Here is an 18,647-nt window from a genome sequence, read left to right on the forward strand (position 1 = left end):
GCACTTACACCCCCTTCCTGCCCAAGCCATTTTTCAGTTTTCAGCGCTGTCGCACTTTGAATGACAATTGCGCGGTCAGTTACACTGCACCTTAATTAAATTTTTATCATTTTTTCCCCACAAATAGAGCTTTCTTTTGGTAGTATTTGATCACCTCTGCGGTTTTTATTTATTGCGCTATAAACAAAAGAAGAGGGACACTTTTGAAAAAACACAATATTTTTTACTTTTTGCTATAATAAATATCCAATTTTTTTTTTTTTTTTTAACAAATTTTTTCCTCAGTTTAGGCCGATACGTATTCTTCTACATATTTTTGGTAAAAAAAAATTGCGATAAGCATATATTGATTGGTTTGCGCAAAAGTTATAGCGTCTACAAAATAGGGGATAGATTTATAGCATTTTTATTATTTATTTATTTTTTACTAGTAATGGCGGCGATCTGCAATTTTTATTGTGACTACGATATTGCGGCGGACACATCGGACACTTTTGACACATTTTTGGGACCATTCACATTTATACAGCGATCAATGCTATAAAATTGCATTGATTACTGTGTAAATGTGACTGGCAGGGAAGGGGTTAACACTAGGGGGCGCTCGAGGGGTTAATGTATGACCTAAGGAGGTGATTCTAACTGTGGGGGGAGGGGACTGACTGGGGGAGGTGACCGATCGCTGTCCCTATGTACAAGGGACACGCCATCGGTCTCCTCTCCTCTCTGACAGGACGTGGATCTGTGTTTACATGCACAGATCCATGCTCCTGCTCTGTTACCCGGCAATCGCGGGTGCCCGGCGGACATCGCGGCCGCCGGGCACGCGCACCGGGTCCCGAATGACGCAGCGGGCGCGCGCGCGCCCCCTAGTGGCTCGGGAGGGCGAGGACGTCATATGACGTCCTCCCAGAACAACAGAAGCCTCCTCCAGCCGTCATATGACGGTGGGCGGTGGCTTAGCGGTTACAAACGTCTGTTTAGCCACGTTTGCATGCCGCATTTAGTCGCGTTCACGTCTAGGAGTGTTTTTTAACCACTTCAGCCCCCAAAAATTTGGCTGTTCAATGACCAGGCCATTTTTTTGCGATACGGCACTGCATCGCTTTAACTGACAGTTGTGCGGTTGTGCGGTCGTGCGGTCGTGCGACGCTGTACCCAAACAAAATTGATGTCCTTTTTTTCCCCACTTTCTTTTGGTGGTATTTGATCACCTCGGTTTTTATTGTTTGCGCTATAAACAAAAGAAGAGCGACAATTTTGAAAAAAAAAAAACACAATATATTTACTTTTTGCTAAAATAAATATCTCACATTTTTTTTTCAAAAAAATAAATTTTTTCCTCAGTTTAGGCCGATATGTATTCTTCGACATATTTTCGGTAAAAAAAAAAATTGCCATAAGCGTATATTGATTGGTTTGCGCAAAAGTTATAGTGTCTACAAAATAGGGGAAAGATTTATGGCATTTTTATTATTATTTTTTTTTAGTAGTAATGGCGGTGATCTGCGATTTTTATGATTGAGAGATACTAAATCGCTGACGTGGATACCTTCAGTGCGAATACTAAGTGATTTAACAAGAGATGACCAAATAATATAGCTGCAATAAATATGTGATCTGATCAATGAATAGTTAAGTGATTAATTGCGCTGATATTATCCTCTTATTACTACACCTTAGTGAGTGCTTCAATCAGTGATTGGTTATATAAATCCTACTAAACATTAAGTTGCCATATATAAACGCCTTAAAATAAATACACATATGACAATATTAGATCCCCCACCCTCATGAACGTGAATAAATAAATAGATAAATGAGTGTAAACATAAATGCTCAAAGTTCATCTGATAAGTTATATAAATATAAATAAAAGTAAGTTTAGTGCCACTTTGCTGTAAAAAGTAAATCTGCCAAAGCTCTAAACATAAATAAATAAATGAATCAATAAATATAGGCGTCAGCATATAGTGCTCAAAAGTTCATCTAATGTGTTGTGCACAAATAAGTTCATTCAGTGCCGATTTTACTGTGAATAATATAAATAAATGATGTAAAGAAGATTTTACTGTCACTCCTTTGCTGGTTCCATTTTAGTCTGCTATTCCGCTCAAATCCGTGACATGAAAGATAAAGAAACATACATCCATTGCGCAGAGATCACAATAGGCGAATACTAAGTGCTAGAATACTCTGTTTCACTCACATCTCCAACTTCACAAGATCGCATTACACTGATCAGCTGCATGGAGCTCAGCGCTGGGGTTACTCATCCGTAGCCACTGCTCACACACAGCAAGTGCTGGAAATGTCACAGGCTCCTCTTCCCTACGCGTTACGTCACAGTCACGTGACTTTTTCAAGGGTGCCTGTGTTATCAGCCTGCTGGGTACTTATAGTGTGTGTTTGCTGGTGGTCATGGCAACCCTGGGAGTTAATTGCGTCATCATTTCAATAGCGCGATTTCTCTTGTATTCTGACATTCATTACAACCTGCAATCTACAACATGATTCTATATCTCCTAATCCACAAACCTTTAATACAATAAATTAAACTTTATATAGAATCATATATTCTAAAACCATGAAAATATATAACATAGGAAATGTTAAAAATGATTTAAAAAGTTATTTAGAAAATGAAAAACTTTATTTTACCTTATGCGATGGGGCGCTCCCCTTGTGGATAAACTATGGAACTGCACCCCATCTGCCATAGCATTTGTAACCTTCAGATATAATCTAAAACCACTACCATCAGGTGTAATCTCTATCCTACGTAGTATATTAGCATTAATATTCCATACACATAGTATTGCTAAAAATTATATCTGCCGTACACAAATATTTCTAAAAGTTATGTTAGAAATTAAATTAAAATTTAAGATAAAAATTAAAATCTATAATTATGAATAATACGGACAAATAGCCAGGGACATATATATATATATATATATATATATAAAGAGATACACATTAAAAATCAGATATAAAACAATTCAGGTCAAATTCTATGTTTAAGCCTGATGGCGTGAGAGTTCGCATGTTAAATATCAATTTGGATTCTTGTTTACTTAGTTCTCTCACTTTATTGCTACCCCGCCAGTGTGCACTATATTTTTCAATTGCCCAGAATTTTAGAAGTGCTGGATTTTTGTTGTGATGTAAGGCAAAATAGTGTGAAACACTGTGTTTAGGGAATCCCTTTATGATATTTTGTATGTGTTCTCTGATCCTTTTCCATAGTGGTCTTTTCGTTCTACCTATGTACTGCAATGAGCAAGGACATTGCAGTACATATACGACCCCTTCACTTTTACATGTCATAAAATCCTTAATCTCGTATTGTGCGTTGTCACTCGTGGCTTTGAAGTTGGTGCATTTTCGACCATTTTGTTTGGTGTTTTTGCATGCATAGCACTGCTTACAGGGATAGAAGCCTTTCCTCTGGAAAAAAGTCAATTGTTGTGATCTTTTAGGAGGGTCTAAAACATTTTTTGCGATTTAAGTCTCTCAATGTAGGTGCCCTTCTATAGACAAATCGTGGTTTATTTATTTATTTTTCTCAATTGCTGATCAGCTAACAGAAGTGGCCAGTGCTTTTTGAAAATTCGTTCTATTTGTCGGTGTTGAATATTAAAATCCATAATCATCGGAACATCTTGCAATTGTGTGGGTTCTTTTGCCTTATCTTGAACCAATTCCTCTCTGTTTATGCTTGCAACCTCCATGATTTTACCTTCTATAAAGTGCTTATTATAACCTTTCTGAATGAACTTTTCCCCTACAACTCCCGCCTGCTCAAGAAAAGTGCTTTTTTCAGTGCAATTCCTTCTCAGTCGTATAAATTGACCCTTTGGAATATTAATGAGCCAAGGGTCAAAATGACAACTGTCCACAGGGATGAAGCTGTTCCTTTCAACTGGTTTAAAGAACGTTTTTGTTGTAATTCCATTACTTGTTCTACATCTAGGTCCAAAAAATGCACAGACTTGGTACTCAGTTCATAGTTCAGTTTGATGTTTTTTTCATTATTGTTTAATTCTTCCAAAAATCCACGAAGAGGTTCCTCCTCTCCCATCCATACCATTATACAGTCATCTATGAATCGTCTGTACATTATAAGTTGTACGAGGGTATTAGCATATATGGCTTCCTCCTCCCATTCGGCCATGAATAGATTCGAGACACTTGGAGCATATTTAGCCCCCATGCCTATTCCATTTAATTGTCTGAAATAATCCGAATTGAACCAAAAATAATTGTGTTCAAAACCAAATGCTAAGCATCTTAATATGAATCTCTTTTGCTTCGACACTAAATTGCTAAACTTGTTCATGGCCCATCTAGATGCTGAAATAGCATTCTCATGACCTATATTAGTATAAAGTGATGATACATCAGCTGTAACAAGTATATATTTCTGATCTGGTTGAATTACAATTTTGTTGAGTTCCTGTATTAAGTGTTTTGTGTCCCTTAGGTAGGCTGTTGTTTTCGGTACTAATGGTTGTAAAAAGTTATCCACATATTCTCCTAGTCTGGAATTGATCGATTGGATACCATTAATAATGGGACATCCAGGGGGTTTTACTTGATCTTTGTGTAGTTTGGGCACTGTATATATCACAGGTACCCTGCATGTATCTGGTACAAGATATTTTTCTTCCTTCTTAGTTAAAATGGGCATTCCAACTCAGACAATTCATATTACTACCATCAGGGGAGACAAGAAGAAAGACAGCACCCCCAGTACCAACAGCAATATGAAGGGAACCGAGGACAGTATGAACAATACCAATACGGACCTAGACATAGTCCCATACAAACGCAAAATCGCTATGAAGCATTAAGGGATCATAGGGATGGCAACCCACCTACCCCTTTTTTAGACCAGCGCAGGAATGTAACCCCCCCCCACGACAACAAAGACCGACAGACCAAAGAAGTCCAAACGAAAGAGGGGGTGTAGAGGAGGACACAAGACCAAAAAGGAAAAGGGAGTAGCAGGTGAAGGGATCTATAACATAAGTGGAGTCGAGTTATAACAAAATGAAGTAATGGTATTGGATAAGGGCTTGAAGTGTGCACCGAAACGGAATCTCAATAAATTTAATCTGTATGTGGATATACAGAAATACACAAGAAAGCTAAATATCAAAAAGTACATGCTGAACAAAACAGTGTCTACTAATGGGAATAGTAGGGAAATAATCGATACACCTGGAAGAGTCGCACATAGCCAATTGAGAAATAAGTCTCTTTTTAATCCTCCAGTTCACAATAACGAACATATTGAAGTTTTTAACAAAATGGTCACACAGGAAATTGACAAATTAACAATAAGAAGAATCAAGGATCCACAAGCTATCAGAAATGGAATAAAAGAACTGGAGAAAAACAAAAAAGTAGTGGTCAGACCGGTGGACAAGGGAGGAGCAATTGTGGTTTTATCTAAAGAATACTATAATGATGAACTTCAGGAACAATTAAATGACAGTAACACATATATAAAACTGAGAGGAAACCCCACGAGGGAATATAAAATGGAATTGCAGGAATTCATTAAAAAAGGAAGTATGAAAGACATTTTAAATAAGAAGGAAGAAAAATATCTTGTACCAGATACATGCAGGGTACCTGTGATATGTACAGTGCCCAAACTACACAAAGATCAAGTAAAACCCCCTGGACGTCCCATTATTAATGGTATCCAATCGATCAATTCCAGACTAGGAGAATATGTGGATAACTTTTTACAACCATTAGTACCAAAAACACCAGCCTACCTAAGGGACACGAAACACTTAATACAGGAACTCAACAAAATTGTAATTCAACCAGATCAGAAATATATACTTGTTACAGCTGATGTATCATCACTTTATACTAATATAGGTCATGAGAATGCTATTTCAGCATCTAGATGGGCCAGGAACAAGTTTAGCAATTTAGTGTCGAAGCAAAAGAGATTCATATTAAGATGCTTAGCATTTGGTTTAGAACACAATTATTTTTGGTTCAATTCGGATTATTTCAGACAATTAAATGGAATAGGCATGGGGGCTAAATATGCTCCTAGTGTCTCGAATCTATTCATGGCCGAATGGGAGGAGGAAGCCATATATGCTAATACCCCCGTACAACTTATAATGTACAGACGATTCATAGATAACTGTATAATGGTATGGATGGGAGAGGAGGAACCTCTTCGTGGATTTTTGGAAGAATTAAACAATAATGTAAAAAACATCAAACTGAACTATGAACTGAGTACCAAGTCTGTGCATTTTTTGGACCTAGATGTAGAACAAGTAATGGAATTACAACAAAAACGTTCTTTAAACCAGTTGAAAGGAACAGCTTAATCCCTGTGGACAGTTGTCATTTTGCCCTTGGCTCATTAATATTCCACACACACTATAAGTACCCAGCAAGGCACCCTTGAAAAAGTCACGTGGCTGTGACGTAATGCGTAGGGAGGAGGAGCATGTGACGTTTCCAGCACTTGCTGTGTGTGAGCAGTGGCTACGGATGAGTAACCCCAGCGCTGAGCTCCATGCAGCTGATCAGTGTAATGCGATCTTGTGAAGTTGGAGATGTGAGTGAAACAGAGTATTCTAGCACTTAGTATTCACCTATTGTGATCTCTGCGCAATGGATGTATGTTTCTTTATCTTTCATGTCACGGATTTGAGGGGAATAGCAGACTAAAACGGAACCAGCAAAGGAGTGACAGTAAAATCTTCTTTACATCATTTATTTATTTATATTATTCACAGTAAAATCGGCACTGAATGAACTTATTTGTGCACAACACATTAGATGAACTTTTGAGCACTATATGCTGACGCATATATTTATTGATTCATTTATTTATGTATGTTTAGAGCTTTGGCAGATTTACTTTTTACAGCAAAGTGGCACTAAACTTACTTTTATTTATATTTATATAACTTATCAGATGAACTTTGAGCATTTATGTTTACACTCATTTATCTATTTATTTATTCACGTTCATGAGGGTGGGGGATCTAATATTGTCATATTGTATGTATTTTTAGGCGTTTATATATTGTAACTTAATGTTTAGTAGGATTTATATAACCAATCACTGATTGAAGCACTCACTAAGGTGTAGTAATAAGAGGATAAGATCTGCGATTTTTATCAGGACTGCGATATGGCGGCGGACAAATTGGACACCTTTGACACATTTTTGGGACCATTGACAATTATACAGTGATCAGTGCTATAAAAATGCATAAATGTCACTGGCAGGGAAGGGGTTAACACTTGGGGGCGATCAAGGGGTTAACTGTGTTCCATAGGTGTGTTCTAATTGTAGGGGGGATGGGACTGTCTGGCAGGAGAGAGAGAGATCGGTGTTCATACTTCGTATGAACACACGATCTGTCTCTACTCCCCTGAGAGAACCGGGATTTGTGTGTTTACACACACAGATCCCGGTTCTCGCTCTGTCACGAGCGATTGCAGGTGCCCGGCGGTTATCGAGGATGCCGGGCACTCGCATTGGCTTTGGGGACATGCTGCGGGCCCCTAGTGACCAAAAGGAAAAGCGATGTAAAATAATGTCGATTTGCCCAGTGGAGCAAACCTGCCGCAGTAAAACTGCGGTGGCTGGTCCAGAAGTGGTTAAAGATAACATCAGGAGACCTTCCCAAATACTTACAGAGCACAACAAACAGTATGTATTAACTATTTCAGCCATTCTGTGAGACCAGAGTGAGTAGCAGCACCTGAGAGAGCAGCAGTGTACTTGTAGATACCTCTCTTAATTTTGGTGCTTTGACTATTGTGGTAGTGTGGTACCCCACCAGTATATACGTTCAGGATTCTCAACCAGGCAGGTTGAGGGGCTCCAGGGTATTTGCTCGTTTGAGAGGAAACTGGCTTTTCAGTTTCCTCTTTATTTAGTAAAGTCCACTTTGGGAACTGGAGCCCGGGGATTTCTTAGAGATCCGGGTGGGATGAAATCCCCAGTCCTGGGTCCAGGTTTTGGGACTCACCAGCACACTGATTGTTCAGGTGTGTGTGGGCCTGATAGCAGAGTGAGGACCATGATTCTGGGCTCCACCCAGAGAGACAGGAGGTCTCCAGGAGTCCAGGCTTGCAAGGGAGAACCCAGAGAGTGCAGGTGTGCACTGAAGTATCCAGAGAGTGCAAGCTGTAAGGTAAAAGCCAGAGACCTTAGTCTGAGGTCACTGACAGTAGTCAGGAGAGCTCCATGTGGGAGCCTGAGCAGTGGTGCATCTGCTGCTGAAGAGAGCCAGGTGGCTCGATATTTTTGTTTGCAATGCTGCATGTGTAAGCCAGGAGGCTAAATATCCTTTTATTTAAAGCTGATGGTGAAAACCCCCTGCGAGGGAAACTACTTTTGTTTTCATTTCTGGAACTTTGATTTTCTTTAATAAAAGTGGGCCAAAAAAGCCCTGAAAAGGAATCATCTGTGTGGACTGTTCTCGCTAGCGGGTGCTACACTTGAGCTAAACAACCCCCAAACCTCACACTATGGATCCCATAATGAGCATATGTGAGGAAATGCTCCAGATGTTGCTGTGGCTTGAAAGACGTCGGAAATTGAGTGAGAGGACCATAGTTCGTTGCTACTGGACTCATCCATTGATGGCGCAACGCATGTCTGCAGGATACTTTTCAAACATGTATGTCCAAGATAACACATCAGAGATGCAGGTTGGGGTGAGGGGAAGAGACAGTCCTGTGAATCATTGTCGAAGCTACCTAGAAAACTTAACATGAGGGCAAAATGAAATTAAAACAGCCAGATATTACATTTTATGCAATTATATTTGATCAAGTAGGGAGGGGGTCAAGCTCAATGGTGGGGTCATCTGGTTCGAATCTCAAAGTTTGAACATATGGGTCAAATTCCCATTCTACTTCCGCTTACAGCAATGCCAGTGGTGTATTGGATTGGATCATTGACTCATTAGGGGTATATTAAATGGTCTATCAAGTGTTATAAAATGTTTTTTTAGTTGTTTTTCATAATTTTTAAGTTTTCAGATGTGAAAAAAAATAGGGCACCTTTAAAAACGCTTTGAAATGAAAGTGTGCCTAGACGCCGGTACTACTTTCTACTTGGGTCATTCTTTGGTTATCCTCATGTCGGGTACCCGCATGATGTGGACACTTCCAATTGGATGCCCAGCGGCAGGGTCCTCTCAGGATCAACAGAAAGATGAAATTATCATGGGATGGGGGGAGCAGATGGGGTCTGTTGATCTTGGGCTCTGTTTGCACTGCTGGATATCTAGCTTCATTAGGTATGGAGAAAAATGGCTAGTAGGATGGATTAGAGGGGGATGGGTTAGAAAGGGATGGGAGGGAGGTGAGGGGGAAAACTTGCTTTATCGCAGAATAGGGCTTTAACTTCGGTAAGAGTGTCCACAAACAGAAGCATATGTGAAGTGTGCACATGCACTGTATACATGATTTGATTTGTCTGTTACTAGAAGTCATGTTGACTACCAGTTGATAACTATCTTACCATGTAATAAAATTATGCTTATGTATTACTCTTACTGCAACACTATGGTTGATTTACTAAAGGCAAATATACTGTGCACTACAAGTGCAGTTGCTCTAGATCTTAGTAAATGAGGGGAAACTCTGCTGATTTCTATCATCCAATCATGTGCAAGCAAAAAAAGGCTGTTGTTTTCTTTTCCTTGCATATTCTTTGCAAAGTGAAGCTTTACCTCATTAACTAAGCGCTGCACATGCAGTGCACAGTATATTTGCCTTTAGTAAGTCAACCCCATTGTGTGCAAGCATGGTAAAAATAAAGAAAACGGCAAACGGGTAAAGTATTCCGAGCAACAAGCTAACTCCTGTCTTGAAGAGGTTATTGCATTCACTATACCTGGAGTGCCATAAATGTAAAATACATAAGATAAAATGCTGACTGGCTCCATATGCACTCATCAGGAATACAGACTCTGCCTAATAAATATAGACAGAAATGCTAAAGAAGCAGAAACAATAGACATTGCCATGGCCGCAGTGCTTTACTTTGTGGCCGTGGCAATTTCACCTTGGGCTGCAGTTTGTCAAACTCGCCCTGTCAGATTAATAGGGCTGCACCCCAACCACAGTCCAAACGCTGTTTGGCAATTAAAAAAAAGTAAAACAAAAAAAAAGGCCTGCCATCCGTCTCGCTATACTGCCTTTTGAAAATCAATCCACCAGGGACCGCGTTTCATAGGAGGGTAAGCATTACTGTCTTGCAAAAAGAACCCTACAAGAATACTACTGATTCTGGAATCATTAATTTGGTGTCCGTTTATAAAACCAAGATAAGCTGTGATAGGAACTACAGGCATACACCACTTTTAAGTACACAATGGGGTTTATTTACTAAAGCTGGAAAGTGCAAAATCAGGGTCAATTCTGCATAGAGACCAATCAGCTTCTAACCCCAGCTTGTTCAATTAAGCTTTGGTAATAAAACCTGGAAGCTGATTGGTTTCTATACAGAAGTGAGCCTGATTTTGCACTTTCCAGTTTTAGTAAATAAACCCCATTGCGTACTTAAAAGTGGGGTATGTCTGTATACAGCATGTTTAATTTTCACTTCTCACTTCCACAACAGTGTCATTCACTACACATACCAATCACTTCTCTCATCAGAAGTACAATAGTTATTAAACATGCTCTCCTCTGAGAACTTTATACACTCTAAATAGTTATGATATGTAAAGACAGGCCAGATCACCTATTATTAAATGGACACATTAGTGAACCACTGACCTGGAACAATTTTGTAACTAACTAACTTGCAAGAGGTTTACAGTCCCAGAGTTTGCACTTTTAGATAATAATCAGTCATGGAATCATCCATGGTCTGCCTTTAATCTTATTGCTTGCTCAGACAGAAAGTTTTTTTATTTGGCGTTACTGAAATGATATATGGGACTGTCACGGAACGTCCCTCACTCCGCTTGAGTGCTTCCGTCATATACCACTTCCTCCCAGTCTGTATACAGATATCAGATATTCCAACCTCTCTGAGCACAAAACAAGGCGACACTTGCTTGTTGCTAACATGAACTGTTTTATTTAGAATCAAAACTACAAGACTTTATATGCCGTTGGAACCTCCTCTAACAATACAACTGTAACCTAATTAACCTAATTAACATGAGCTAATTAACTTATCCTTTATACAGCCTAGGTGACTGAGACATGACCTTTTGCCCAGACTGAGTTAATTATCACAGGGCATTTTCTCACAATAGCAGCAGCTCCAATAGGAGTCGTCCCGTCTCCTACATTGTATAGAGGACAATGTGATCAGCTCATTCAATTAACATAAACACAGGTAGTTGGAGTTGATGACACCAGCATCTCCTCACAGGATGTGTCCCAACAGTATGAATCAGTCTTATCAGCAGGGGGCTGCTGGAGGAATCCCCCCTCCCTCTTCAGGGACACAGATCCCAGATGACCACAGCAAGGAGTCCCCAACAAAATCAAACAACATACAATATATACATATATACACGACTGAGTCCGATCAGCACAGTTCAGACCGGACCTCCAATTCCCCCCACAAAGAGTACCGTTCCATTGAAAATCCAGGGCCCATAATCAAAAGGCAAGAGGCTCGCACCCAGTCCTCTCCAACAGCCTCTGTCCCGGCTAGGTCTGTCACAGGGACCACTTCACTATTTTCCTGGAATGCTCTGGCATCATTTGCTCAGTACTTTTCTATACACTTTCCTTCTTTCTTCCTTTAGTGTCCCTTCAGAAATGGTTTCAGAGCTTGATGCTCCAATGCAGCTGGAGGAAGCACCAGTAGAACCAATCACTATGCCTTCTGGTAAGATATCACGATAAAATTGCATGCAATAAGTCAAATATAACATATACTGTATGTGTATATATATATCTCTCACTAATATATATATATATATATATATATATATATATATATATATATAGAGAGAGAGAGAGAGAGAGAGAGAGAGAGACACCTAATTTTATTAAATAAATTAAAAAATATGTTAATTAGAGGCAAATGGATAGTAGCTAATTCTGTGCTTCTACAGTATCATTTGGCACTGATCTAGCTGCATGTGAATAGCATTTAAAGCCTAAGCTTACCCATGAAAAAAAAAAAAAAAACACTGAAGGGTGGGCATATCATTGAAAGTTTCAGCCCCTTTATCAATAGATTATGCTACATTCATAGAGGCTGTAGTACATCTTCTATGAATGGAGGACCTGGGCAGAAAGGGTGGGCACAGTTGGGGTTTCTTGATGAGTGGCTGTGACAGTTCCTCAGTTCTATTAACCCCCATCAAACCAGAGGATTACGGGGTTGGGAGGAGGCATTGGAGGAGAAGAAGTTCTACTGAATTAAAAGACAGAAGCAAAAGGGACACATCAGATTGAAGGTAAGTAAGGTACACTTAGGCTTTACCTGAGCCCCCTCTCGATCCAGCAATGTCCACGAGAGCCTCGTCTCTCCGGACTTGCACTTCTGATTTGCTTTTGGCAGTAGTGGGAACCATTGGCCCCCTGCTGCTGTCAATCACAGCCAGTAAACCAGGAGATGGAGGGGGTGGAATTGACACACAGAGCCGTTGCTCGGGAGCACACCTGCTTGGGTGCCCCTAGAGCAAGCTGCTTGCTGTGGGGGGACCCGGCAGGAGGGAGGGGCCAGGAGCACTAGCGAGGGACCCGCAGAAGTTACATCAGCTTGGTCTGGCCAGTCAAGGTGGCTGAAGGTGCCAAACCTAGAAGACGACTGGGTAAAGGTGATGGCAGCGACAAGGAAGTCACATCGCTGGAGTTAAGATAAGTAAAACAGACTTAGTGCCACTTTAAGCACTGTTTAGGATGCCTCAGACTAGCCAAGCATGGATTCATTTTTTACAATCAGCCAGCCAATCATAAAAAAGTGAACACATTCCCCTATTCACAGAAGAGAGGTGGATGGAAAAATCATCCACACTGTGTTATTGTATTCTGACAGCGGGCATTCCTCCACTGTCAGATTACACTGATTGGCACTGCAGCCGATTGGCTGCAGCGCCGATCGAAGGAGCATTTTCCGACAAGCTGGTTTGAGAGTAGTCAGTCATTAGACTGACTTCTTTGGAATGGGAAGGGCCATAGATGGAAAAAAAATGTAGCTGGTCCCTGCTCAACTGTCCACATTTCGATCCATCTATGGCCAGCTTTAAAATGTTGTTGCAGCTTGAAGATTTAGGAAGTTTGTGACAGTGAAGCTTTGACAAAAAACTGGAAGCGGATTGGTTTCTATGCAGAGCTGCACCAGATTTTGCACTCTCTAGCTTTAGTAAATGAACCCCATAGTGTGTTATCCATGGTGTCCAGGCCTTTTGAAATGTAGACATTGAGGTTGATTTACTAAAGGCAAATACACTGTGCATTAGAAGTGCACTGCAGTTGCTCTAGATCTGAAGGGAAGCTCTGCTGATTTTTATCATCCAATCATGTTCAAGCAAAAATGCAGTTTTTTTTTTTTTTATTTTCCTTGCATGTTCCCCTCAGATCTAGAGCAACTACACATGCAGTGCCCAGACTATTTAGCTTTAGTAAATCAACACCATAGAGTCATGTAATATTGCAGAAAGTCCCTCATATATCAGGTACCAAGACATTCATTTTTCACTTAACTACTTGTACCGCTGGAATAGCCAGTTTTGATGCTTTTGCTAAGGTTTGCAAAATGGCTGTGAAAATAAATTTTACAGTTTGGATTGGGAGCCAAAGGCATCCTCTTGTTTTAGGTTAACAGAGCCTCCCATTAATCCTTTCAGATGCTTTTCCCCAAAATCATATATCATAATTGATAGACAACTATTGAATAGCATTTCGTTTTTGTACAATCTAACCAAACATGGAGGAGCGTGCCAACAGACATATGTTCAACGAGTTACATAGATGGTAACAGCGCAAAGAGATTGTAAGACAAGGTCTTGGATTTAACACTGGTGACAAATATAGTGACAAGGGCAGCCGATTAGGTTATGTGCACATCGTGGCGTACAACTGTGAGAAACATTTTATCTATAAATTCGAATTCCCTTCACCAATTGGTCATACTAAGAAGGACCCATGTAAAATTTCCTATCCTACCCTGTATTTGGTAATTATAAAATTCTCTGCTTTGTCACCAATGAGAAAAACCCTTCTACATCATTGGAGCAATGGGGTTGATTTACTAAAACCGGAGAGTGCAAAATCTGGTGCAGCCGTGCATGGTAGCCAATCAGTTTCTAACTTCAGCTTGTTCAATTAAGCTTTGACAATAAAACCTGGAAGCTGATTGGTTTCTATGCACAGGTGCACCAGTTTTTGCACTCTCCAGTTTCAGTAAATCAACCCCTCAGTGTTACTTTCTACTATCAGCAATATAACGTTTTACCATAAATTCCTACAGTAAGGCGAGTTTGTAATAAGTATTAAAGATGCCTGCCAATCAAGGAAAAGCTACAGTATGAATATTGGTTGCTGACTTTATAGTGAGAAGGGGACGAGAAGGTTTCTCATATTGTAAAGCTGCCACTGAATTCTCCTATTTATAGTTCGTAGTACTGAAACCTAGTTGACTTTCTTTCTAGAAGGAGCTCCAGAAATGCCGTCACCCCAACAAGTGTCTCCACAGGTACTGTGTCATAATCTCACATACATCTGCTCCGTTCTTTACTCTACACTTCTGCTGTTATTTTTATGGTTATTCGCTCTGTATAGTTTTCAGGTGTGCCCTGCCGTTAATCAATAAACATTTAACTACTTCAGCCCCAGAAGATTTGGCTGCTCAATGACCAGGCCATTTTTTGCAATACGGCACTGCGTCACTTTAACTGACAACTGCCTGGTCACGCGACGCTGTACCCAAACAAAATTTACGTCCTTTTTTTTCCCCACAAATAGAGCTTTCTTTTGGTGGTATTTGATCACCTCTGCGTTTTTTATTTTTTGCGCTATAAACAAAAGAAGAGCCACAATTTTGAAAAAAACACAATATCTTTTACATTTTGCTATAATAAATATCCCACATTTTTTTTTTTCAAAAAAACAAATTTTTCCTCAGTTTAGGCCAATATGTATTCTTCTACATAGATTTGGTAAAATAAATAAATAAATCACAATAAGCGTATATTGATTGGTTTGCACAAAAGTTATAGCGTCTACAAAATAGGGGATAGATTTATGGCATTTTTATTTATTTTATCGGGACTGCGATATTGCGGTGGACAAATTGGACACTTTTGACAAATTTTTGGGACCATTGACAATTACACAGTGATCGGTGCTATAAAAATGCACTGATTACTGTATAAATGTCACTGGTAGGGAAGGGGTTAACACTAGGGGGCGATCGAGGGGTTATCTGTGTTCCCACTGTAGGGGGGATGGGACTGTCTAGGAGGAGAGAGAGATCGGTGTTCATACTTAATATGAACACACGATCTGTCTCTACACCCCTAAAAGAACCGGGATTTGTGTGTTTACACACACAGATCCCGGTTCTTGCTCTGTCACGAGCGATCGCTGGTGCCCGGCAGGCATTGTGCCCGCCGAGCACTCGCATCAGCTCTGGGCACATGCTGCCGGCCCCTAGTGGCCAAAAGGAAAAGCAATGTAAGGTAATTATTATTATACAGGATTTATATAGCGCCAACAGTTTGCGCAGCGCTTTACAACATCAGGGAAGACAGTACAATTACAATACAATTCAATACAGGAGGGATCAGAGGGCCCTGCTCATTAGAGCTTACAATCTAGAAGGGAGGGTCAAGTGGAACAAAGGGTAGTAGCTGTGGGGGATGATCAGATGGACAAAATGAAAATACAGTTGTTAGGTGTGGGTAGGATAGGCTTCTCTGAAGAGGAGAGTTTTCAGGGATCGTCTAAAAGCTAATAGAGTAGGAGATAGACGGACAGATTGGGGTAAGGCGTTCCATAGGCTTGGAGAGGGTCTGGAAAAGTCCTGGAGACGAACATGGGAGGAGGTGATGAGAGAGCTAGAGAGCAGGAGGTCTTGAGAAGAACGAAGAGAACGATTAGGTTGGTATTTTGAGACTAGGTCAGTGATGTAGCTGGGGGCAGAGTTGTGGATTGCTTTGTAAGTAATTGTTAGTATTTTGAATTGAATTTGTTGGGTGAGCGGAAGCCAGTGGAGGGATTGACAGAGAGGAGTAGCAGAGACAGAACGATTGTTAAGGTGGATGAGTCTAGCAGCAGCATTCATGATGGACTAAGCCTGGTTTCACACATGTGCGGTGCGAATTGAAGCTCAGGTTTCACTGGGGAGATAACAATCTCCTGTTCAACGGATTCATTGCGTTTTTGCTCAGGATTAGAGAGCAGGGAGAGGGGGAGGGAGGGGGGGGGGGAGAGGGGGAGGTGTAGTGAGGAGAAAGAGAAAATCCTTGTTCAGAACGCAATGCATCTGCGAATCAGATGCGTTCCCATAGGAGATAATAGGCTTGTAGTTCGCACCGCAATGCCCAAAAAACGCACACGTTTTTTGTGCAATGCGCAGTGCGAATGCAACGCACATATGTGAACCAGATGCATTCATATGAATGTATTTTAAAATGTCCTACGAATTAGATGCGGTGTAAGCCGCATCTAATTCGCATAGGTGTGAACCCGGGCTGAAGGAGGGATAGAGTATGCTGAGGTAGGCCAATGAGGAGGGAGTTGCAGTAATCGAGGCGAGAGATGACCAGGGAGTGAATTAAGAGCTTTGTTGTGTCATTGGTTAGAAAGGGGCGTATTTTGGAGATGTTCCGGAGGTTGAGGCGGCAAGATTTGGACAGTGATTGGACATGGGGAGAGATGGGGTTTAAAGGAGAATTCAGAGTCCAGGACTACTCCTAGTACCTTGGCATGTGGGGATGGGCTGATAGTTGTGCCATCAATTTTGACCGAGAGATCAGGGGAAGAGGCACGTGGGGGAGGAAAAATGATAAGTTTGGTTTTGGATAGATTAAATTTGAGGAAGCCGCGTGACATCCAGACTGATATATCTGAAAGTAAATTAGTGACATGTGAGGAGACTGAAGGAGTGAGTTGAGGGGTGGAGAAATAGATTTGAGTGTCATCAGCATAGAGATGGTATTGGAAGCGGTGGGAGGCTGACCCAGGGAGGAGGTGTAGATTGAAAATAGGAGAGGTCCAAGAACAGAACCTTGGGGGACCCCAACAGAGAAAGGAAGAGGAGAGGAGGCAGTAGAATTGTAGGCAACGCTAAAGGTGCGGTTAAATAGGTAGGTAGAAAACCAGCGAAGAGTACAGTCACGGAGACCAAAGGCATGGAGTTTTTTGAGGAGAAGGGGGTGGTCAACCGTATCAAAGGCAGCAGAGAGGTCCAGAAGTAGAAGTACCAAATAGTGTCCCTTAGTTTTGGCCGTTAGTAGATCGCTTGTTTTAGGAGAGCAGTTTCTGTGGAATGTTGAGGACGAAATCCAGACTGAAGGGGATCAAGAAGGCTATTATCAGTAAGATGGACGATCAATTGGTTGTAGACTAGACTTTCAAGGAGTTTGGATAAAAAGGGGAGCAAGGAGATGGGGCATAGGTTGTTTAGATTGGATGGGTCCAGTGAGGGCTTTTTAAGTATGGGGCAGACAAGTGCATGTTTAAAGGAATTGGGGAAGATGCCAGAGGAGAGAGAGAGATTGAAGATGTGGGTTAGAGAGTGTAGAATAGAGCTAGAGGGTGAATGTAGCATTTGTGAGGGAACAGGGTCCAGAGGGCAGGTGGTAAGATGGGCGTTACCAAGTAATTTAGCAACCTCTTCTATAGAGGTGGGGTTGAAAAAGGGAAGTAATGATTGTACCTGTGGACATGAGGTGTAAGGCATGGAGGGTGTCAGAACATTAGAGATCTCCTCGCGAATTGTATCAATCTTCTGTTTGAAGTGATTGGCGATCTCCTGAGCAGTGAGTTAGTGGGTGGAAGCATGGAGGGCGAAGTAGAGAGTTGAAGGCAGAGAAGAGTTTACGGGGACGGGATGATAAGTTTTTAATGAGGGTGATGAAACAGGTCTGCTTGGCAGTGAGGAGGCTGGAATAGTATTTTTGGAGGGCAGATTTATTCTGGCTGAAATCTTTCTGGGACTTCGTCTTACGTGCTCGAGAGTAAGGAGGGAGCAGAGCAGGAGAGCCGTGACCCACAGTCACCAGCTCTCTACTCACGGAGCTGTGAGAACCGAGCGATTGGTGGTGTTCGATCACTCGGTTCTTAGTGTAGAGACACCGGGCGACTGATGCTGCATCCACCTAGGTAAGTATGATTCTGGAAAAAAACAAAAAACCATACTTCTCTTTTAAATGATGCATTACAATTTAACTAAACCCAATAGATTTTAGTCTACTAAAATACGACCAAAAATATAAAAAAATCAAGATGACTAAAATACGACTAAAATGGCATTTTAGTCAAAAAACCATGACTAAAACAAAATTATAATTTTGACATCATTGGTGACCTGTCCCATAAAAAGCACTGGGCTGAGTAATGGCCTGATAACATTTGCTTAGCTTGTGTTCCTTAAGGCTGGTATCATAGGCGTGCACAGGGGGTGTGCCAGGTGTGCCTGGGCACACCCTAAA

The 18,647-nt window shown here is 41.0% G+C and overlaps 1 protein-coding gene across 1 annotated transcript in view; it reads left to right on the forward strand.

The window, feature by feature from the left end:
- Positions 1-18,647, forward strand: part of REC8 (REC8 meiotic recombination protein) — an 84,589-nt gene that overhangs the window by 41,531 nt on the left and 24,411 nt on the right. Inside the window, exons 10-11 of the mRNA XM_073610954.1 lie at positions 11,787-11,869; positions 14,643-14,686. Of these exons, the coding sequence (XP_073467055.1) occupies positions 11,787-11,869; positions 14,643-14,686 (127 nt within the window). The remainder of the gene's footprint in view (positions 1-11,786; positions 11,870-14,642; positions 14,687-18,647) is intronic.

The sequence above is a fragment of the Aquarana catesbeiana genome, linkage group LG01 (genome assembly GCF_042186555.1).
Source record: "Aquarana catesbeiana isolate 2022-GZ linkage group LG01, ASM4218655v1, whole genome shotgun sequence".
Lineage (NCBI taxonomy): Eukaryota > Metazoa > Chordata > Amphibia > Anura > Ranidae > Aquarana > Aquarana catesbeiana.